This window comes from Oculina patagonica, chromosome 6, assembly GCF_052425735.1.
Source record: "Oculina patagonica isolate OP01 chromosome 6, crgOcupat, whole genome shotgun sequence".
Taxonomy (NCBI): Eukaryota; Metazoa; Cnidaria; class Anthozoa; order Scleractinia; family Oculinidae; genus Oculina; species Oculina patagonica.
In genome coordinates, this window is record NC_135763.1 from 22201808 (window position 1) to 22224568 (window position 22761).

The 22761-nt window shown below is 39.7% G+C and overlaps 2 protein-coding genes and 1 long non-coding RNA gene across 5 annotated transcripts in view; 1 reads left to right on the forward strand and 2 right to left on the reverse strand.

Moving 5' to 3' along the window:
- LOC144656921 (pleckstrin homology domain-containing family M member 2-like) overlaps positions 1-11604 on the reverse strand; it is a 40796-nt gene extending 29192 nt beyond the window's left edge. The window contains exons 1-3 of one of the 2 annotated variants that reach the window (XM_078517182.1): positions 11485-11604; positions 5132-5220; positions 2412-2521 (exon numbers count right to left, since the gene is read on the reverse strand). In XM_078517182.1, coding sequence (XP_078373308.1) covers positions 2412-2521; positions 5132-5197 — 176 coding nt within the window. In that variant the 5' untranslated portion in view covers positions 5198-5220; positions 11485-11604. Of the gene's footprint in view, positions 1-2411; positions 2528-5131; positions 5221-11484 lie in introns of both variants that reach the window. The other variant, XM_078517181.1, reaches the window with a different exon arrangement.
- A 43-nt stretch (positions 11605-11647) lies between these two features.
- LOC144658028 (polyamine-transporting ATPase 13A3-like) overlaps positions 11648-22761 on the forward strand; it is a 42199-nt gene continuing 31085 nt past the window's right edge. For both annotated transcript variants that reach the window (XM_078518356.1, XM_078518357.1), the window contains exons 1-7: positions 11648-11899; positions 15919-15951; positions 16532-16666; positions 17591-17649; positions 18013-18079; positions 21076-21108; positions 21804-21883. In XM_078518356.1, coding sequence (XP_078374482.1) covers positions 11822-11899; positions 15919-15951; positions 16532-16666; positions 17591-17649; positions 18013-18079; positions 21076-21108; positions 21804-21883 — 485 coding nt within the window. In that variant the 5' untranslated portion in view covers positions 11648-11821. The remainder of the gene's footprint in view (positions 11900-15918; positions 15952-16531; positions 16667-17590; positions 17650-18012; positions 18080-21075; positions 21109-21803; positions 21884-22761) is intronic.
- Positions 14986-15342, reverse strand: LOC144656344 (uncharacterized). The gene is made up of 2 exons (XR_013571296.1): positions 15181-15342; positions 14986-15050 (listed from the first exon to the last, which is right to left on the reverse strand). It is a non-coding gene; the product is annotated as an uncharacterized LOC144656344 (long non-coding RNA).

Genomic DNA, 22761 nt, shown 5'->3' on the forward strand with positions numbered 1-22761 from the left:
GACTGATGCATGACAGGAACGAGCAGGAAGAAGTTGATCATTGGCAGCACTTAAGTGAAATGGACCACTCAAAACTCTAACACCGGGCTGAATTTCTTGACCGTGAACCCATAAATCTGAGTGGGAGAGTGCCATGAGTGAAGTACCAAGCGTAAGGTAAACAGAGACAAAGTTCAGACCACGATTTAGTTTAGAAAATCCAGTTGAATGGCCTGGGAATGGAGCTCCTGTGAGTAAACAGGTGACACCAGCATGAGGGTTGCCTTGAGGCGATGCTTCTGTGAGAGGATTCTGGAGAGAACAGGTGATTTTGAAGGACATGCTGGGATGTCGAAAGTGGATGCTTGGGGCAGCGTGATCCACTAAGGCCTGTGTAGAGTGCAAGTGGTTTTCTCCGAAAAGAATGGGCCAGGAAAGACCAGGAACAACTAACATCTGAAATGTGGTTTCTTTGCCATTGTTCCACTGTATTGGAATTTCCATTGTGCCAATGGCGTGCAGCTGAGACTTTGCGTCAGCAACAGAGACAGCAACTGGTTTTTCAAGTGACTGATACTTCAACTGTGGACATTTAGAGGCAACATGATCAGCATGGGAACGACTTACAAGAGACACAGAGCAGCAACTGTCCAGAGGTAGAGGAAGTTTCTTTCCAGCGGAGACAACAGGAGTCCAGAGGATATGGCGCTCTTTGAGTGTACCCCCAGGGTTGGCAACAGCGGGTAAGCCAAATACGACCTGTTCTTGAGTGGAACTGGAAGGAGGAAATTCACTATCCGAGGGTTCGTTCGAGGGTGGGATTCCCGCCATTAGAGATTGGGTTGGCAAGTTCTTGTGGCGAAGAGCTTTACATCCCCATTTGTGACACTGAGAACATTTATGAAGTCTTCCAGCTGAACACTTGTTGTTTGCTTGCTCACAATTCGCAGAAAGAAGCCTGTTAAAGTTGCGGCATATTTCTGGAGGTTTCTTATTCTTCTTGGCTGGTCGCTGAGGACAGTCTCGAGCCGAGTGTTGGGTGTGACCGCAAATCCAACAGGATCGTTGTTGCTGAGATGGCAGATTGTTTTGAAATTGCTCAGGGGTGCTGACTAAGGCAGAACGCTGTGGGGTTTCCTGGAATACTGTCGAAGGCGTAGGCGATTCATTCGCAGAAGTGATGAAGGAATGTTCGATTCGTCGAGCGGCGTCGATGGCTTTTTCGAGCTCTGCTACGTTCTGGGCTTGGAGAATTAAAGGACGAGCGATATGCGGTTGTAGCTTGGAGATAAACTGCGAAGTAACATAAGTTGGACAGGATTTGTGGAGACTCTCGCCCAGTTTTTCGAGTTGGTGAAGGATATTCTTGTACTTGAAAGCGAATTCGTCGACAGATTCTGAGGGATCTTGTTTCATTGCACTCAATTCAGAAGCCAAACGGCGGCATTTGGAGTCGGTAGGTTCTTGGAATTCTTTTCGTAAACTTGCGAGATACAATTTTAACTGTTCCTCCGGCGGTTTCTCAGCAAAACCCTCTGTACCACGGCAAAACGACAACACTGAACGTGGCCACTCGCCGATGCACTGTTGTTCGAGCAGCGATAGACGTACAGTGACAGGAAACTGAGACGTTTGCTCTTGAAAACGATCTAGGAAATCGCCGATGTCATCTTGTACTTTCGTATCTTGACGGAAAGTAGGTAACTGGAGCGTCGGTAGGCGCAAGGTTGGAGAAGAAATAGCTTGATGTTCAGGCGGGTGAGCTTGTGAAGCAGCGGCCGCAGTGGTTTGTGCAGTGTGAACGGCTTGAATTGCGCCAACAAGTCCCTTGACAACTTCGCTTAAACCGGAAACGACTCCTTGAAGTTCTTCGATAGTAGCTGGCATATTTGAAGCCTCGGGTTTTCCACCACTTTGTAGACGGAAGAGTCGTTGTTCACACTAAACACAAAGGCCTTTATTGAACGATCAGCGAACGTACTAGATTCGACAACATGGATGACTGCTCGACTACATGTGCTCTCTGATAACCGGTTTCGACCGGTTACGCGACTACGTAATGCTACGTTACGTAAGGGTCACGACGTGTCCCACTACACATTCATTACAAGAATGAGCTGCCACCAAGGGTCCTTTGATTTAAACTTGACTATCTCAGGAACTAATAAAGATATTCGGAAACTGTAAACAGCATTTTAAACCTTTCAAAGTGTAAAAATTTGATCATAGTGGAACTTAAAATTAATTCACATTCTCCATGCAGATAATCTAATCCATTTACATGTAGAAGTCACCTGGAATTAGTCCTCAGCTTCTTCAGAGTGTATAATTAAACACAAATTAATTAAAACTGAACACATAAATATATAAATAACAGGATAATCTCTTTGATGAGTTGGTGAAAGTTACAATGTACCTGCTAATTTCCTTACCCATGAAGCAGAATATGGTCCAGCAGATCCAGCAAACATTGTAAATGGATGTTGTTGGCAGTGACTTGAAAGTTTGTTATACCTTCATCTAGAGCTGTTTGTTGACTAAGCTGTAACTGACACACAAATGTACCATGTAATACAGTAAACACCACACCTTGATTTCAGACTGGTAATCAGCCTAAAAATGTTCTTAAATAGTTCTTTAAATTTGTTTTAGAAATACAATATATGTTATACTTTATTAGACGTTTTATGGAATATACATACTAGTTTTGCAACGGTTTCGAGTGGTATACTATGGAATATCCCACAAGTCACTTGTATTTCTTGGTATACACACAAGCCTTTACCAAGAAAATACAAGTGACAAGTGGAAAATTCCACAGTATACCACGAGAAAGTGTTGTCACTATTTTATACCATGCCATAGAAAATACACTTGATAAACTTTGTCAAGAATAAAATCCCAGTGCACAATAGGAAGGTCGAGTTGAATACCGAATAAAAATACCGTCAAATATACAATGGCTTTCCAGAATTCTGACTGGCTGTATTTTCTATGGCATGGCATATTTAAAGTGCTTTATTGTTTACACTAAAAATAAATAAATACATGTTAGTACTTTATTTATAGTACATGTACTTTAACATGAGTAACTGCTGCATTGCTTTCTTATTCTGGCATCCTATTTCTTTATATATAAGAACATGTTTTGTTTATATATATATGATGCTTTATTGGGCAACTTTCAGCCTGATGTTCTTAATCCACTTGTTTTTATAATTTTTAGCTGGGTGTTTACTGTAGTACAGAAAAAATACATGCCAGAATTGGATCAAACCCAGCTATTGCAATGCATACAGTATTTGCTGTAAACCAATTTCAGGCTGTTTTTTAAAGAGAAGCAATAAAACTGGACAGTGGTGCAAACTACATTTTATACATAAACTTCTTAGAGGTCAATGACAGTTCAAGTTAGGAGAAGGTGGGGGTAAAAGAGAATTAAAGAGAAAGCTGCCTGCCACACGTGAGACCTACTCTGGGCTAGTGTCAGCGAATGGCATTATTGTGAGATGGCTGTCACAGGGTACAGAAGCATAGTGGCGTGTACCTACATGTATGCCAAGCCCCTACAGAGATACATTTAAGAGCAAGGGGAAGTCAAAGTGACCACCATTTCTCAACCAAGCTAAGGTAATCCAGGCATCGCATCAGTGTTGGACTGAAGGGTTGTTGCCAGCAATACTTAATCTTGTCCCTCAGCTACATGCACTTATTTAAACAAGAACTAAACAGTATATAATAGTCATAAAAATACATAGTAATAATCAGAGTGGATAATTATGGAATTAGCCAACTGTTAGTGAAATTAATGCTCGAGTTGAGCTGCAAATAAAGATCAACTGTGATCTATGCACTTGAGCCCAAACAAGGTGACATGACGTGGAGCTGATTGGCTGGTGATCTGTGAGCACGTGTGGGCCAATCATTTAATTGGATAGGGGGCAGGTACATGTTTATGATTCAAGGTACAGTAAATCAATTAGTGAAAAGACAACAGGGGTAGGGGGTAGGGTTCAATTCCAGTTTATGCTCTGTCATAAACAACCATAAAGTATTACTATAATAATCTACCAATAAAACAACCATATGATAAAGTATTAGGGCCAAATCGCACTAGTGGACAAATTTTGTAACAATTGGTAGATTTCATCATTAACCTGTCACTTGTTACAGAAAACAAGGGCGAATGCGTTTTTTGGGACCTACAACTTGTCCAACATTTCAGGAGAACAAAGAAGCAGTTGTCTTATGATTGGTCCGCGTTGCACGCGCGATAGATGTTGTCAAACAATTGCAAAAACAAGTGCGAACGACTTCTTGGACAAGGGCAAATTTTGTCAAAACGGACAAATCATCAAAGGGGCCGATGTCCTGCCTCAAGGCAAGACAATTCATGACAAGTCGCATTCCCATGCCCCTCGTAATGCCAGATAACAATACGTTGTTGATTGGCTATTGTGTTTGGCCTAAATTGCACCGAAAAACAACACACACTCAAACGTTGTTGGGATAGTATGCACCGTGATGTGGCTCTCACTATCATAATCCAGCCGCAAAATCTTTTCGCCAAAGGCAAAGCATATTTATAAGTGAGGTGTTTCGGCCAAATGTCAGAATGAGAAAAGAAAAAGTTATCTTGAGACGACCCATAATTCTACTGCATGAAAACACGCGTACTTTAAATGCGAATTGTTTTAGATTTTTTACCGCGTTGTACTGCATATTTGATGTTTACCCAAGACGGTCGCGCTGAGAAATGTACAGGGATGGCAGAAGCACGTGCAGAGCTATTGTACAGTACTAATAATTACGCCTTTTGTTTTCTTCAAAACATATCTGACTTGTCGCGACAATTTTGTTTTTGTAAAAAATGTTATGACATTTAAAACTTGTCCGCTAGTGCGATTCGGCCCTTACTATACTAATCTACCAATAATAATAAATCTCAAATCAGTAACTTCTATGAATTGATACATAATTTTATCTTGAAAACACATGTATGTTGTGGTTTAATTTTTTTAAAACAAGTTTGATTTTTAGTTCCCTTTGTTTAAGATTATGATAAATTATGAATATACCAAAGAAAAGTTTAAACTACAGCAACAAGTACATGAATGTCAAATGTTACCAAGAGAATTGCATATAAACTTACTCCCTTTATCTGCTCTGCAATTTGATTAAGAATATCATCCTTCAATTGATTACTCCTTGAAGACATTGATCAGTGGCCATCAGATGATTCTGAGAAAAACATCCATTCAAATTTTCCTATTATTGAGGATAGAACTTTATCCTGTTAAGAATTTATTTTTAGAGCCTTTAGTAAAGCTAAATGAATCTTACAAAATTTTAATAAGGGGTTTTCTGGAAAAAAATTGTTTAAAATTATAAGCTTTTGGCAGCCAGCCTACTGTCTTCGATGGATAAAAAACAATGTGATAAAATGGAACTAAGTTCCAATAATATAACAAGTGAATCGCATAAATTAAAAAGTTAAAAATATGTGTAAACAGAATGTTAAAAGAATGTTGAAAGGGTTAAAATTAATGTTTGTTTAAAAGAATGCTATACAGTTGAAGCTCTTGTAAGCGGACACCCTTGGGACACGAAAAAAGTGTCCGTAACTGGAGCTGGCTGCTTATGAGAATGGTTCTCGTAAGCAGCCACTAGAGGTGAAGGGAATCGATGGCCGCTTACGGGAGCTTGCCCAGCTAACAAGTGGTGTTTCAAAATGTAACCGGACGTGGATGACGACAAAAAAGAAACACTGAAATATGATTCTGTAATTACTGTAAAATCATTGTGACGAACGGTGTAAAGTATTAATTGTTTTGTTTTTTTGTGAAACGAGAATGTAAAAATTACAGAGTTTGTATGGGAGTTTAAACGGGGTTTCAAACAAGGCAGCCGTAAGTAGAGCTGTCCGCTTACGAGAGTGTCCGTGAAGAGAGCTTTGACTTTATTGTCCTGGCAGTGGGCACAAATTGTTATAAGCCTTGACCGTTTTCGCTGTGTGCCACAATTCTAGCATCTTTCAAAAGTGGCTGTTACCCTTGCCAATTTAATCTTAGCATTGTTGAATTTAAAGATGTGATCAAAAGTCCAGGCAAGTTATATACTGAAACCTTTTGCACATTGTTTAGTCAGAGGCGGATCCAGGGGAGGGGTTGAGGGGGTTGCAACCCCCCCCCCCCCTTTGAGTAGCATTTGTTGTATTTGTTTGGCTCTTCATAAAAATAATAGAACAAAATTGTTTCATACGTACCGGTAGTTGTTTCACTTCCACTAATTGACTGATTGTCAAGTTAAGAAAAGATAGGGTATATTTTGCGACAGTTCAATATGAGCAACAACTACAATACCATCGGTTCTTGAGCAATTATTTAACAAAGTGCCTCTATCGCGGCACCATCTTGAAAACTGAGTCAGTGCCGGGGGATGGGCCAGGGGATGGGGGGGGGGGGAGGGCGTGCCCTCCAGTTTTTTTCCCAAAAAGGAAAATCAGACCTGTATAAAAAAATTGTGGCCGTGTATGGGGATACTGACCTGCAGCAGTACAAGCTAGAAGCCCAGTCCTGCTTCCAGAAATAGTGCAGGCAATGGGGTATGACACCTCCTGATTCGACAGTGCTGATCTGCTGGACTTTTTTCAGTCACTCAGAAATGCTCGCAAACTCCTACTGAGTGAGTGAGATTTGCACCCTTGGTAAGCTTATGCTTGTCATGCCAGCTACCAATGCCGTCAGCGAGCGCTCCTTCTCCGCCTTAAAGCAAGTCAAGACCTACCTGCGTTCAACCAAGGGAGAGGGCAGGCTCAACCACCTCATGCTTCTGCATGTCCACAAGGAATTGGCAGATGCTATTGACATGGTGGAGGTCGCCAATTTATTTGTGGGGGACAACCAGCGGAACAAGCACCTGTTTGGGAAGTTTTCAAAAAACGACCTGCGGATAAAGTCTATGTTTGCCTCTAAGGCAACTCAGACAGTTTAATAACTACGAACTTACTATTAAAGACGACTGTGAAACGTGAAACATTTGCTGGTTTCAAGATACAGAGACAGTCGGTTTTCTATTTTGTAATTGGCGTTGCAAGTGTTATACTCTCTTTAATGTGCATTGGTTTGCTGAGACGGTGTACGAAGTAAATAATTCGCGATATGCGTGAATCACAAATAGCACTTGAAATGCTGCAAATAGCATTTCCAAGCCTCTAGATTTCAACATTTTCTCGGGGGTATGCCCCCAAACCCCCCTAGCGGATCGCGCCGCTCGCGTGTCACTCCACTTATTTTATTCTTGCTACGGCACTGTGAGTGGTGGGTAAATCGTTTCTTTAGTTTCCGAAGATGGCAAACTAAGTGGCAGTCAGCAAAGAAGGAACTTCCAAGCAAACTTCTGCTAGCACTTGATGTCTGTGACGAGAATGCTTCTCCAAACATTCATCGTCTTCTCCTCATAGTATGCACCCTACCAGTCAGTAGTGCGGAAGCTGAGTGGTCTTTTTCGGTCATGAAACTGTCTAAAGAGCGCTTCTCATATCTCGCTGTTATTGCTATACATTACTCTCAGAGATTCGAGGTAGACAAGATATGCGAGGGCTTTGTACATTGTTCGATTAACAAGGCATATTATAAAACGACTAATAACTATCGTTTTTACTGCTTTTAATCGTGCGTTATTCATTTTGGTTTTCTTGTTGAAAAGGTAACCTCCAGATTTTACTTCATGCCTTGACAAACGCTTTTCGAGTCTCAGGAATGCTAGAAATGGCGTTTTAGAGGGTAAAATCAGAAAAATTTTCCCTGGGGGGCATGCCCCCGGACCCCCCTAGAAGATCACGCCTGTGGCGCTCGCTATTCACGCAGTTTACGTCAAAGCCTATTTAAAGTGTACAACCCCCCTTTCAGGAATTCCTGGATCCGCCCCTGTTAGTATTTCAAATATGTTCTTTATATCTTGTACTAAATGATTTTGTCATCTTGCCAATTTAGTTCCACGGACTTGACGCACAGGGAATTTTATAAATGACATTGCATTGGTCATCAGATGAGGTCGAAACTTGGGGACCAGAAACTCTTGTTGTAGTGTCTTGACCAGTAAGTTGGTTACTCGAATATCATGACTTTTAAGAATTTAATGATAATGCATTTATATCATTTATTGCCTCTAAGGCAAGAAGAATTTAAGAATTTGAGAAAGAGGCTCGGTAATACATTTGATATAGGGAAGGACCACCAAGCTCTGTCTATTCATTGGGTCAGCGCATCTGAAGAACATCCCAACCAGTTCTTCAGGTGAAGGTGTAGGTGGAGTCGATGATTTCTTTCTAACTTATGATATCAGCAGTGACTTTTGGAGGGTAGCCATAAGATTATAACGTGGCACTAATGCGACCAATAATTATTTCACAGGCTTTCAAAGCTTCAGAGTTGGGGAGGTTGAAAGTGCTATGTATAAAAGTTGCGGCACTGCTGACTTTGTACTTTCTGTTATGATATGAATAAAAATCAAGATATTTATCTGTATGTGTGGGTTAATTATGATAGACATCAATGTTGACTCTCCCATTATCACGAGAAATAAGGTTGTTGAGGAATGACAACTGGCCATTGGATTCATGCTACATGTAGATGGTGAAAGAAATATGCGGGTTGATAGAGTTAAATGAGTCGTGAAAGGAGGTAACTGCATGTAATTTTTTTTTTCTGAGAGGATGACTCAAGTTGTTCCCGTGTTAAAAACCAACCGGGATCTTGGCGGGATCTTGCCAGGATCCCGGGGACGGGGCAGGATTCTTGGCAGGAATAAAAATCCCGGCGGCCGTAATCCCGGCAGGATCCCGGCAGGATTTCGACCGGGATTCCTGGCGGGAAACGAAATTCCTGGTGTCCATAATCCCGTTGGGAGCCTTGAAATCTTGCCAAGAATCCCGGCAGATGTAATCTTTGCCGAAAATCTCGCCAAGATTGGCGGCGGGAGCAAACTTCCCGCCGGCCATAATCTTGGCCTGAAGAAAACTTCCCGGCAGCCAACATCTTGACAATATTCATGGCAAGAATCCCAGCAATACTTTTGGTTACCGACAATTTCTTTTCTCGAAGAGATTCATGGCAGGAATTCTGGCATTTATTTACAGCGTAAATCAAATACTGACAAACTAATTAAAAACATAGTAAACATATCTTGGCGTTTCGCATACCGACAAAACAAACACTGGTTCTGTAACAAAACAACATCATTTATTTACAGAAGCTTACAGCAAAAGATGGCCACATTTTTGGCACCAAACACATGCATTTCGCAAACAAGAGAGAGAAAGCGTGAGCTTTAGTTCACAAGCAAAAAAGTGAATATTCTTCTGTAAAATGTTTTAAACGAAACAACAAATACATAAAGGCAACTAACCTTTTCCTCTTGCTCAAGCGAAGGAAGATGCAATGATAGGATCTACACTGTACCAAGCGAGCGAACTATCTTTTGATCAAATCGCCGAAGGAGACGAAGAAGCATTCCTTCCCGAAGCTTTTTAAACAACAATACAATATTAAGCATCAAGTTTACATCTCAAGTATCAACAGGTACAACTTCGCATTTAATGGTCCTTATTCAAAATGTCTATCTCCTTACACTGTTCGAATTTTGTAGTTTTTAAAAAAACACAGTTCAGCTGAAGCTCAGTCAACAATATTCCGTGACGAATCCCACAAGATAGCGCTGTCGAATTAACAAGCTGTCGCTCGAATTAACTGCAAATTCCAGCAGTTTCCACAGAGGAGCTTTTCCCTGAAGTAAGGTCGATTCTTAACTCAAGTTAATAACAAAAGCAACCAAAAAACACATTTTCCAGCCCTGTGAAGATAAAACACTCCAACTCTTCTCCAACTCAAAATGATTTTTTTCTCTGCCCGCGGGTGGCGTGTACAATTGCCCACGTGACCTAAGGCAGCCAATCGAAACGCTCAGTTCACGACACCTTGCGGGAACATCTTCGCTGCGTGAAACGCTGTGTGTGGTCTATGGGAAGGTAAATAAACTCTAAAAATATAAAGCTCAGTCTGATAACCTCTGTCTGATAGCATCTAGATGATTTTTTCAGTGCAAAAAGCTCAATTACAGCGAATTCCCGATTGTATTTGCAATTGGAAGAAAAAGGCCGACAGTCATAGACGTTTGTCATTGGATTGTTCAAAGGTATTAAGGTTCCTCAAAGGTAAGAAAAGAAAGAAAGAGTTTAAAAAGCTTGAAAAACAGACCGCGAATCAATTAAAATTCTTATCTTTTAATTTATCTTCACTTATTATCACGCGCCTCTAATAATTGTTGCGCCAGTTTGTCTAGACTGATAAAACTTTCCTCGTGGGAATCACGTCCGCGGCTCACCGTCACATACTAAATATTTTTCGACATTTTAAAAATCAAACTGGTTTATAAAGTACTACTTTCAGTACTTTAAGTTTATTTCATTAATACACGCCATGACTTGCATTCCGACCACAGCATAATATTATTTGTGAGAATTTCCAAAGCATCGACTTTCTCCCCGTGAGTTCTGAGAAGTCAGAGTTCTCCCCGGGAACACTACCAAGATTTATTCACGCTGTAAAAAATTTGCCGGGAATTTGTTTTCTTGGCGGGATCTTGGCGAGAATATAATTCCCAGCAAGATTCTTGCCGAGATCCGTGGCAGGAAATTCTACCCAGGCGGGAATCCGGCGGGAAGTCTGCTTTCTTGCCGGTCTCGGCAAGATTCTTGGTGGGATCCCGACATGCCGGAAATTTTTTTCCCGGTCGGGATCCGGGTTCGTGGCAGGAAACCCGCCGGGATCCCGGTCTCTTTTTTACACAGGTTTGCACAGATGTATTTTTCTGAATGGATGAACTAAACCGTTCGCATGGATACAAATTTTTTCTGCATAGATGTTGAATGGCTTGTGCGCAATTTTCCGTTTAAAACCTTAAATGTAGGTTTTTGCGTGAGAGCTAGGTCACAAATGTGCACTCTTGGAGCTGATGACCAAACTTTTGTGCCTGAATTAAAAAACGGTTGTATCATTGTGCTTCATTGCTTTGTTTAACAAAAGAAATGGGGCAAAAAATTTGACTGAAATTGAAGTGGTTTATATTAACTTTCGAATTTTTTTAGAATTTTTTTTTTCTCGTGTTCACATCAGGACGCCATTCCATACAGCAGTGTGCTTTGATCACATGACTCGGGAAGGAAACGATGACAGATATCATGAAATGAATGGCTTTAGAATGAAAACAAGAGTAAAAGAACGCTTAAAAGTTACATGTAAGCTAAAATATTTATTACATAAACTACATGTAAGCTCATTATAAGCTTAAGTTTACTGAGTTGTAAGCTTTTACAAGTTTATCACCCCCTTTTACATGTAAGACTTATCGTATCTGATCACCCACAAACATACACACTGCCATAACCTTTGATCATATCTACTTACACGACGGATGCGTTATTTTTGTCCACAAACATTCTCATACCTTAATACGTCTCCGTAGTGCCGTTTCTACGCTACCGCAGCTGATGAAGGATACAATTTACAGTGATTGTTTCAAAACATCCAACACTCCACAAAATCCTCTCGCAGTCACATGATTGAGTAACCACGCCGGCTGTTAGAAAACATTGCCTGGTTACATGGACGGATCAGAGTGTACACATGGAATCCTTACAGTGAAGTAGAAATTCATAGATGTCAATTACTGCAGGGGTTACTTTAATTGTGCTGGTAATATTATGTCAAGAGCTTGAGGATTTTGTGTCGGGGTAGCGATAAGAAGCAGGTATGCCCAGTCCCCTGCATGCACGTTGGAAGAAATGTCAGCAAAAATGGAAAATATCAACTTTAATGGTTTGAAATATTGCCACATCGAGGATGAGGATGGGGAAAAACTGGTGAGTTTAGTAAATTTACCGCTAAACTGCGGAATAACTGACGTTTAGATAGGTCAGCCAGTGCACGTTTACGTGTCGTACCCAAACGGGAAAGAGACGAGGACTTTCTCCACAGGCCTCCCATCCTACTGTATGTTTGTGTGGTCACGGCTTGCCACTTAATGATTTGCTACTTGTAAATATTTAACCTACCTATTAAAATTCCCCCCAAAATTACATAGCCTGCGAATACAGCCGCCTCTCATTCGCGTCCCGCAACGAAAACCGAAACACGAAGAAAGACGTCTGCGATTCACGGCCAGAAATTCCATACTGATGACGTTAACCACTAATTAGATTTCCCACACCACAAGCAGTTGGTCTTGCATAATTATATTTTTTGCTTTCAGCCGCACATTACTTGCTTGATCACAAACACTTTCAAGGGAGACAAGGACACATTTAGGGGTCATTTACACCGGACAACTTCATCGCGAAAATTAGAAATCCCTAAACGAGTTGCACATTAGTAAAATTTGGAAAAATAAGCTGCGAAATCACTAGATGACATTGTTTTGGAACTTGAGCGCAACTCTCGGAGGTGTTGAGCCGTAAATACCGATACCGCAACGATCATAACAATTCTTCTGAGTTCGTTTCTTCTTTCCCCGCTGTTTGTCAACTTAAAATTCTGTTTTTCTATATGGTTCAGGTCGTTCAGGTTATCTGTATTTCGCATTTTTGTTGCTTGTTTGTTTTGCCGGCTGCCTTTATGTCAACAATAAAAGTTAGGTGACAAAATTGATCTATTTTTATTAAACGGTCGCTGTGGCGCGTCCTTTCTGTACATCTTTGAGGTCGTTCATCTTATTATAAAGCAGTTTCTTTTTGTTTCCCAATTACATATGAATTATAGATATTATAGAAATTCTAAGGTATAGCTTTGGTGTAGTTTCACGATCCTTCCCCCGGTCAACTTTTAGTCCGCAATAACATCCGGTTTTTTACCGTTCGTGTCATGAAGTGTTATATTTCGCATACATTATGTAAATTAACTAGCTGACCAATCAGCGCTCCTGTCCGGATTCTGGACAGATTTACGTCATCAGTATGGAATTTCTGGCCGTGAATCGCAGACGTCTTTCTTCGTGTTTCGCTTTTCGTTGCGGGACGCGAATGAGAGGCGGCTGTATTCGCAGGCTAAAAATTACATATTTCCATGTATTTATCTTGAAAAAGGCTTTCACAAAAAAGATCATTCCGGGTTTTAGGATTCCAGGCTTTCTTATCAGGATTTCCGGCATCCTAATTTTCGGGGTTTACGGCATTCCGGGTTTTAGGACAACCCCTATTATCGGCCTTTACTGCTGTGCTTTTGTAATGAAGTGAAGAACTAGAAACATTTTCGTAAAGTTAAAGGCCATGCTCTTTTTAAGCGATGATGTCATTGCTTAATGCTGGGAAGTGAAATTCCTTTGGATGTTTTTATGGTTACATGTATCCCACTAACCAAAGAGCAATTGGAACTAGAAATATGGATGGGAACTAACAACAGAAATAAATGATTTGTGAACAGTGATCAAGTTTAGCACAACAAAAAAATCGCTGCAAAGAACACAAAGCAAAATAGTCCTGGGAAGTTAGAAAGGACTATATATATATACAAAAATATAAACAAAAGAGACAAATTATATTAAACGAGTTCTGTGATATTCAGTAAACAGACATTTCTGTAATTGGCCTGTGTAAACAATTACGGTTCTAAGGGGACAGACCATGAACGTAATGGCGCTCCTGAAAATATATAATTGCCATAACCGTTCATCAGTAGGATGCTTAAAGACCGTGTTTGACCTAGGTTGCTCAGAGAAGTATTGTGTATCATATATCATGCTTATACGAGATGTGATTATGCTACAAGCTAAGATAACAAACATTTGTTGAAAACATCCTGTTAATTTTTTAAGACCATCTTGGTAAACATCATCACTTCTGCATGCACTGCATGCCGTTTATTTTCTCTGTTTACCATCAGATGTGTATCCTATTTTTGGGTCCCTTGTTTGGATTAAAAAGAAAAAAAAATCCCCAAAAAAGGCAAAAATCAGTGACTATCTACTGGAGGCCAACTACAAAATCAACTTTGAACATGATGATAATGGATGAAGAAAAGATCAAATTATGCTGTCAGTGGTTAAAATCAGCTGATAAAAGTGAAGAAGATGCTCAGAAGAGATGAGACAAAACCTCTGCTTGCAATCAGCTACTGTCCACCTCCAGGGATGAATAAACTAAAAATACTGGGTTTTGACAAGTTTTTCTCAAACTCATTTATAATTCATCAAGTTAAAGCAAAGAAAATCAATACCCTGAAGGAGGTTTGGATACCTGGCCTTAAAAAGGTTCAAGTTTATGGAAACTATAAACTGATGTTAATGAGACCTGAGAGAAACCACTCAAGATAGCTAGGCACATTTGGTTTAGAACCACTTTATTCATAAACTACTTGTATGTTAAACGATAAACACTCCTATGTTATCCGATATGTAATCCCATAGCTCTAGTGTCTCGCATACCTAGGAATCTCATCATGCTTGCTCCGATCTCTCTAGTATCACTCGATCCCAAAGTCCAAGCACGGGCGACAACAACGAGCTCCTATGTTTAACAATGCATCCTTTAATATTTTAGCTGATCCAATGTAGATTTATATCTGTAAATGCAGGCCTTACAATGGTTCCATTCAGCTCTCTCACGTGCCCTCTGCATGCCCCTTACCTCTAGTTCGATCACACACGCCTCTTGCAATCATTGTTTGCTTCGTGCAGATCCTCACAAGTTCCTTTTTCCCACCCTCCCTCCCATGATTGGAACCCTTGTGTTTCGCCATTTTACCCACATATTCAGTTCTTTACGGTATACTCGGCGTTTGCGTTTATATACAGTGGTTGCTTAAGCCTACCATTCCTGTATTAATGAAAACTAGTGATTTACGTTGTTACTCAGACTTTTGTCCTATTTTCTTTACCTTAATTGTATTGGCGTTTGAGATTAAAGGTCGGTGGCAGGGAAGTGCACCCTTTGGCTGCACTTTACCCCACAGTAAGCCTCTAGCCCACTGGAGACAGGTCCGGAGAAATATCCATTCCAGGGTGGCTACCCCCGGTACCACCTGATCTGTACTCCCCCCAGGGGGGCTCCCCCTCCTGGTTCCCACAATCCCTCGGGACTGTGGGATATGGGCCTCACCCCTGGAGGCAGGTCCGGAACATTTAACCCAGGGTGGCTACCCCCGGTACCACCTGATCTGTCCTCCCCCCAGGAGGGCTCCCCTCCTGGGCCCCTAGACCCAAGTCACGCTTCCCTGCCACCCTTATTTTACCCACAACCAGTGTGTCATTGTCACTTGTGTATCGCTTTAGCAACAACTCAACCAGCCCTCGAAAAGAGGATCATTAACAGAATCTTTATATTTCTCTTTTTACATGAAAAAAATGTAAAATGTGGAGGAATTTTTTTGTAACTTATAACTGTTTGGCATAAATTTTCAACAAGCTCCATTATGAGATCTCAGCTTCCCCCCCCCCCCAGACGTTTGTCCTAAACCTGACACTAAAGTGCCTGGGCAGGGCTGTAGCTAGTATGAGGAGAAATGAAGCACTTGCCTTAGTAAAAATTTTGAACTTATTTATTTATTATATATGAGAGGTTACAGTGTATGTTAAAAAATATAATTATATGAATTCAAAGAACTGTGTAACAGTTTTCATCTAACAGCGGCCCTGTAGGGAGCCTATTTACTGGCTACTCAAGATTGTAGAATGGTGCATCAAACTTTTTTTCTTTTTAAAATATTTGAAGTATTTTTTTGCTGACCTTGCAATTGCAAATTCATTAAAAACACTAGCAGCTTGTAATAGTACACATACATGTATAAGTATTCCCGTACAATGTAATTTTATCGTGTCTTATTTACTAGATTTCTTTGTTTTCTATATTTTATTATTAATAGTCATTTTGTTATATTTTTCCATTTATAGGTTTGTTTTGGGTATCGCTGTAACCCTTGCACGGTAAAAGAAGTTTATTTAAATTATGTTTTGGTCAGTTGTTAACTACATGTAATGATAATGATAATGATAATGATAATGATAATGTATTTATATAGCGCATTTTTCATATGTATATGTTCAAATGCGCTTTACACGTACTGTAATTTTACTACACAATTGTAAAGGCCAGACCACAACACCGGGAGCTTCCCTACTCTTGCGAATTGTGGGTTCTTTAACGTCCCCTGTTATAAGACTGAAGATACAGGAGACCGGACCTACGGTTTATCGTCCTTTTCCGAGAAGACCAGAATGTCTAACCATTTGCAGATGAACAATACAATAGAAGTTTTGAATTCTTTTAATGGAACAATGTAGGTAAAAATTAAATGCATGGCCACTGGCTGTGCGTGCTTAAGGAAAACATGTAATGATGATGAAAAGTCTGACTGTACAGAATTTCTTTCCTTACTATATGAGGTATGACTAATATTTTGCTAGTTGATAATGTAGGTGTAACGTTATAAACTAGCAGTATCACGTGTGGGTATATAAATGCCTTAATTATATGTTAACGGATGAAATTTTCTCTCTTTTACAGACCATCATTTATTACTTACTGGCTTGTTGCACTGGAGGATTTGTTTTTCTAGTTTCCTACTGGCGCCCAGACTGGGCACTCAAGATCAAATGTTCTCCTTGCTCTTTAAATAAGGCTACACAAGTGCTCTTGAAGGCTAGTAATAAATGTGTCCTGATTAGGAAAACATATCTTTTACTTCAGTTAACAACTATCCTAGAAAAGCGCACATGTATTTTCGGTATCCTAAAAATGCAATGTCACATGTCACTCACTCATTATCCTGCAAAATCAGTCAGAATATTGCAAGGTGATACAACAAGTCCTTAGGCCAAGTGGAGTATCAGGTGATATTTCACAAAAAAGATTGAATGGATAACTGCTATTCAACAAATTATAACAAAAAAGTATTTACAGTTGTAATAATTTATGAATATAAATTATATAAATATAATATAATATTTATAATATTAACTTGGAATTAAAAATTAATTAATACTAGTTTCAAATTTAAGAAATGTGGCTAAAAGGTTAAGTTATTATTGTTAGGTATCACATGCTTGTTGCTCCTGCTGTGTGTTGACTTTTAACCAGATTGTAAACTCAAAACTCTGAGACACTCTTTTGTAGATTAGCTGTTTGGGAACATTTCAGCAACATTTAATCAGCTAAATGGGTTGAAATGTGGCTGTAAAGTAACTTAAAATGTGTGTGCATTTACAGCAATTTTTATTTCCAAGATACAGATGAGAAAAGCTTTTCCAGTTTTGTTTTAATAGATGACTCACAAAGTGTTATTAATCAGAAACTGGAAAAAGTGCACTCTCACAATTTAAGTTTATACAAAAGCTCAGAGGACTTCTGGTGATATTGCATCTGTAAATTATAAAATATTTAATTGTATCACTTTCCTATTGACTTTAACTGAATTATGGAGTCAACTGAAATTTTAAATTGGTTGCAATTTTACACTGGCTTTTTTTAGCCTTGGTTATGAATGGAAGCTTTAAACACTTTCTGTGGTCTGTGGAGTTTCTCAATGTGAATTAAAAAGTGTTTGCTATTTTTATTTTTCTTCAGACTTCATATGGAGATTGGTTTGTGGAAGATGTACAGATTGTCAGTGTGGACAGAGTAAGGTAAATTCAGTATGCACTTAAACCTTAGTTAAAATAATATAATTATTATGGCAAGTAATTGGACGGTGAAGAGCTGAGGGTACAGAGTACATTTTAAATGGTTAGGGCATGAACATTTCATGTACTATAAAGCAAATAAACATAAAACAAAAAATTGATCAGCTCCATGGCCAAATGTTCTGCACTACCCTTTGAGTCTCTGAATTTATTCATGTACAGTATTCAAAGAAAAATTAGATCACAGGGCTACAAAAGTGGATTCCCCAGTCTTCGCAAAAAATTCTGTCAAAAGTATTTCTGTCCCAAGAACAACAGATCTGAAAAGAGATATTATAACGTTTTGCAACCTCTTTTTTAACACAGATCATCTTTGAATTCACCCCTTCTTGTCGAATTTGATGAAACTGATAATTGCTGTGGTGAAACTGAGGTTAGTACAGTTGTACATGAACATAAATGATATATGTTATGTTATACCTGTAGATTTGGAATGTATACATGTATAAAAGAAACAGAAAAACCGTAGGACTGTACATGTTGCACAAGAAGAAAATATTAACTAAAGGTTTTTTATTGGAAGTGCAGAAACCAGTGAAATCAACAACACTCTGATCTGTAGGTACAGTTTTGTTCATTACCTTACTTCCCACAATACATCACAATAACAGTACTTTTCAAGGTTGCTAAAACAGATTCATTTAGTTGTTATTGATCTCAGTTCAATCATTTCTTTCTGTCAATACAATGTTCTATGATTTCTTTTCAAACGAAAAGTACCATGATTTAACGCCCATGTTGCAAGTGGAGGTTAGGTGCCCAAGGCCTAGGGGTCTGGGGTTGTGTCTGCAATCACATTGAAAGGTGGCAGAGCACCTGATTGGCCTGCCCAACCCACAAAACCTCACTAAAGCACCCATCAAACTGAAGCCCAATGGCTCAGTGGAAGTATACAATATTAATATGACCCCAAGGTAGAAAAACCCTACTACAGGGGAGGGGACAGAGGGAATGCTTAAAATGCTACACTTTAAAGAACGCAATTCAAGCACGTGTGGCAGCACATGCATGTGCTGACATAGTATACCTCTGTATCCACCCCATGCATCAACAACTATACAAAATTAATGCAACAAATGCTAACAGTGGTCAACACACTAACAAACACCTACTAAAAGACTCTTGCTCCTCATTGTTTACTATGTTAAAATCCATTATTTAATGCCCATGTTACAAGTGGAGGTAAGGTGCCCAAGAGACCTGGGGGCTACAACTGCAATCACACCTCAAGGCAGTAGAATGCAAAACTGGCCTGCCCAACCCACAACCCAGCCACAAGCTCTCAGTGCCATGCTAAAGGGACTTACGAGTTTGGTCCAAAACAACCCACCAGAAAAGGGGGTTGGGGCACCCAAGCCACAGCCACAGCCACAGTAAACTGGTGTATGGATAAAGACCATCAACCTAGGGTCTTGATAACGTGATCTTAGACTCCACAGGAAGCTGCCATGGTTACCGCCCCTAGACGAAAGCTTTGACCTGAGTATACCAAAAGTAACCTGCCATGTGTAAGATTGATTGCACAGTGAATGACAACTACTGCAGAGTATGTGGACGACCGTTGCGATAACAGTGGCCCAAAGTAGTCCCACGCTGAGACAGATAGTTGCCCAAAACCACTATGGGACAGGCAGAGCCCTCGTCACACCAATGCAAAATGGATCTGTCTTACAGCACTTGATGTGGACTTTAAAACATGTGGGTTTCACCAGTGAGTCTGCTTGCAGGTCACTGACAGTCGTATGGTTGCTGAGATGAAACAGAGTTCACAGTGAACTTCCCCCCTCATAGGAAACCAAAAAATCCCAAGCAGCATGCAGCCCACAGCATCACATGGTCTTGTGGACAGGCCCAAAGAACACTGAATGGGGCTCAAATGATCAATGGTAATCGGCAGGCATCTAGGAGACACTGAACCTGTTTTATGCCCTTTTTATACCCCTGTATCAGTCAATGTTTAGGGAGCATACTGGGGAGCAACAGGCATCTGAAACGCTGACTTAGCAAATGCAAAAAATCATCAACAACTAGATTAGCTTTGCCCAGTATTGATGAGGCAGTAAATAAGCCTGGTCTCTATTGCACTTCTATTAGGGCAGTTTGGAGCCATTACTTGTCAACGCTATCACTGATCAAACCCTAATTTGGTAAGGATAACATGTTAATAAATGATATTGCAGCCTATAGTGTGGAAAATTAAAAAAAAAAGAGGTTCCAGGTACCACTGCTAGTAAAACTGCAAAGACAGAATTTAATTTAGCTCACAGGAAACGATAAAGTAACTTATTAAAAAATGGAAAACAACTTGTTACGCCATTTATCGTTCCGCTGTTCTGCATTCCGCTGTTACTCCCATAATTTACTATCAGCCTGATAAGACTTTCCTGAGCGATTGCTTTGATTAGAACTGTCAACTTCATACCAAGAATTAGCACTCTGATAATATCTGATTCCTTCTCTAGCTTATTGAGATAATAATATTATCCTGAGCAGTTTGTCAAGCAAATTGTTTAGACCTTCCATTTCAACTGACAGAAACTCATTATTGTAAAAATTAACAAGGAGAGGCTTCATTTTGTTTATCTGCCTCATCACATGGCACAAAGCCACATTTCTAGGAACTTTGAAACTTTTGTATTGTTTACCTTTATCCGTTCTTCTTGTGCCTGATCCTAACTCCTCAGCATAAATTAAAGTTGTAGCTGTGGATAAGACAGGTTTTGTCACTGTCGGGTTTTGGTATTGCTCCTAGCACACTTACTATAGCATTTTTTGCAGTTGAACCAACGTAGTTGCCATGCTGTATTTCCCCGCAAATCGCTTCTTCAACTTTGTTGCAAACATCATGTCCAGTTGCTGATTTGTAAGTTGTCACTTCTGCCGGTCATAGTTCAGAGTCACGCAATACAATACAAAAGCCTTCCATAAGTCCTGTCACGGTCAATATCATCTGAGAAATTTTCTGGGCAGGCAATAATGTTATTGTTTCAAGAGCAGAGATGGGTATAGAAATGTAGTGGAGCGGAGTTGTGTGCCGTGAGGGGACATCATGGGTGGACGTTCATGTTGGGGGTGGGGCTGTGAACAATTTGCCACAAGGCATACATGTTAAAAGTGGCACTGAGGCCAATTGCAGCCAGTCAGAGTTAAATTGGCAGCAGATAGGCTTGACAAGTTGTGGTTGGTGGTAGGAATTGGAGCATGGGTTGGTGTTGTTTAAAACAAACATTATGGTGTAGTTTGGCTAAAATTGAAGATTGCTTTCCGGCCAAATTTTCATTTTTTATACCTGCACCTTGAGGCAACAAAACCTAAACTTATTATTTCCATTATTAGCTTTTAGCTCAACAAAATGATTTTTTTTTTCAGAGGCTGCTAAGTGTTAATGATTCATATTGTTGGGTGAGTGATTAGAATTTATGAGTGTTTTTTTTTAGATTTGGTTGCATCCTTTCTTTTCATTTGTTGCTGCAACCTTGATTAAATAGATAAATTAGTTCTAGCAGGAAGTGGTGACTGATTTAGATTATATTTTCATTCTGTTGGGGGGAAAGACGAGAGGAAACCTCCGCCTGCACCGTCTTTATTTCCAATTATTCACGAGTGAACTATGTCAGTACTAAGGTTCCTACTTTGTCATGAAAAAACGTTACATGCAAACACAATTTTAGTTTTGCAGTGAATTATTAGAATTTTGACCCTTCTACCATGAATTTCTTCCAGAATCTACAGAAATTCCATACAGAGATTTACAAAGTTCTGCTTACCTATAGGTCAACATAAATTATATGTAATTACATGTAGGTAACTTTATACTCAGTAGAATACTACTGTAAAATTGCAGAGTTCAAATACAGCTTTAGCAAATAATAAAGTCTCCTATCTGCTATGAAGTCAACAAACACTGCACAGTATTTTAGATAGAAAGGATTCCAAGATAACAAAGTTATTCATACAATAAGTGGTTGAAAAACAAAACAAATCCAAGGGAAATTTTTTTTTTTTTGAAATTAATTTTTTAACTAGCTAGATAGCAGTAAATGTGCGATAAACTTGTTCCAAATATAAAATATTATTTCTACTTTTGCTCTACACAGACTTCACAAAGAAAGTACTTTTGCCATAGACAACTAAGATATATGTGGAATGAACACCAAGAGATATTTCAATTTCTAAGGTTTGTATGAAAATAAGAATTTTTGAAAGTAGGTCGCTTGTTCCTCCATTGGTTTGTCTGTCTGTCTGTCTGTCTGTCTGTCTGTCTGTCTGTCCATTAATCAATCCATGCTTGCATGCGTGGATGCATGCTTCCTTTTATACCCAATATCATACGGCACATTGTTGTTATTCCTGTTAAGGGTTTCCAGTAACAGCTATGTGTAAGTAAAGTTGGTTAAATGACAATGGTAGTCCAGTATGAGATTAAGTACTCCAGCATTATCTCCTTGGCTGCTACTCCAGCATTGCCTCTTCAGATGGTATTCCAGCATTGTCTCCTTGGATGGCACTACAGTGTTGTTTCTTAAGATGATACTCCAGCATTGTCTCTTGAAATGATACTCTAGCAATTTTATCTTGAGATGATACTCCAGCATTGTGTCTTGAGATGGCACTCCAGCATTGTCTCTTGAGATGGCATCCCAGCATTGTATCTTGAGATGGTACTCCAGCATTGTGTCTTAAGGACACTCCAGCATTGTCTCTTGAGATGATACTCCACCATTGTCTCTTGAGATTGTACCCCAGCATTGTCTCCTGAGATGGTACTTCGGCATTGTCTTTTGTGATGATACTCCAGCATTGTGTATTGAATTTGTACTTCTGCATTGTCTCTTGAGATGATGCTCCACCATTGTCTGTTGAGATGGTACTCCAGCATTGTCTGTTGAGATGGTACTCCAGCATTGTCTGCTAAGATGGTACTCCAGCATTGTCTCTTGAGATGATACTCCAGCATTTTCTCTTGAGATGGTATTCCAGCATTGTCTCCTGAGATGGTACTCCAGCATTATCTGTTGAGATGATACTCCAGAATTGTCTCTTGCGATGGTACTC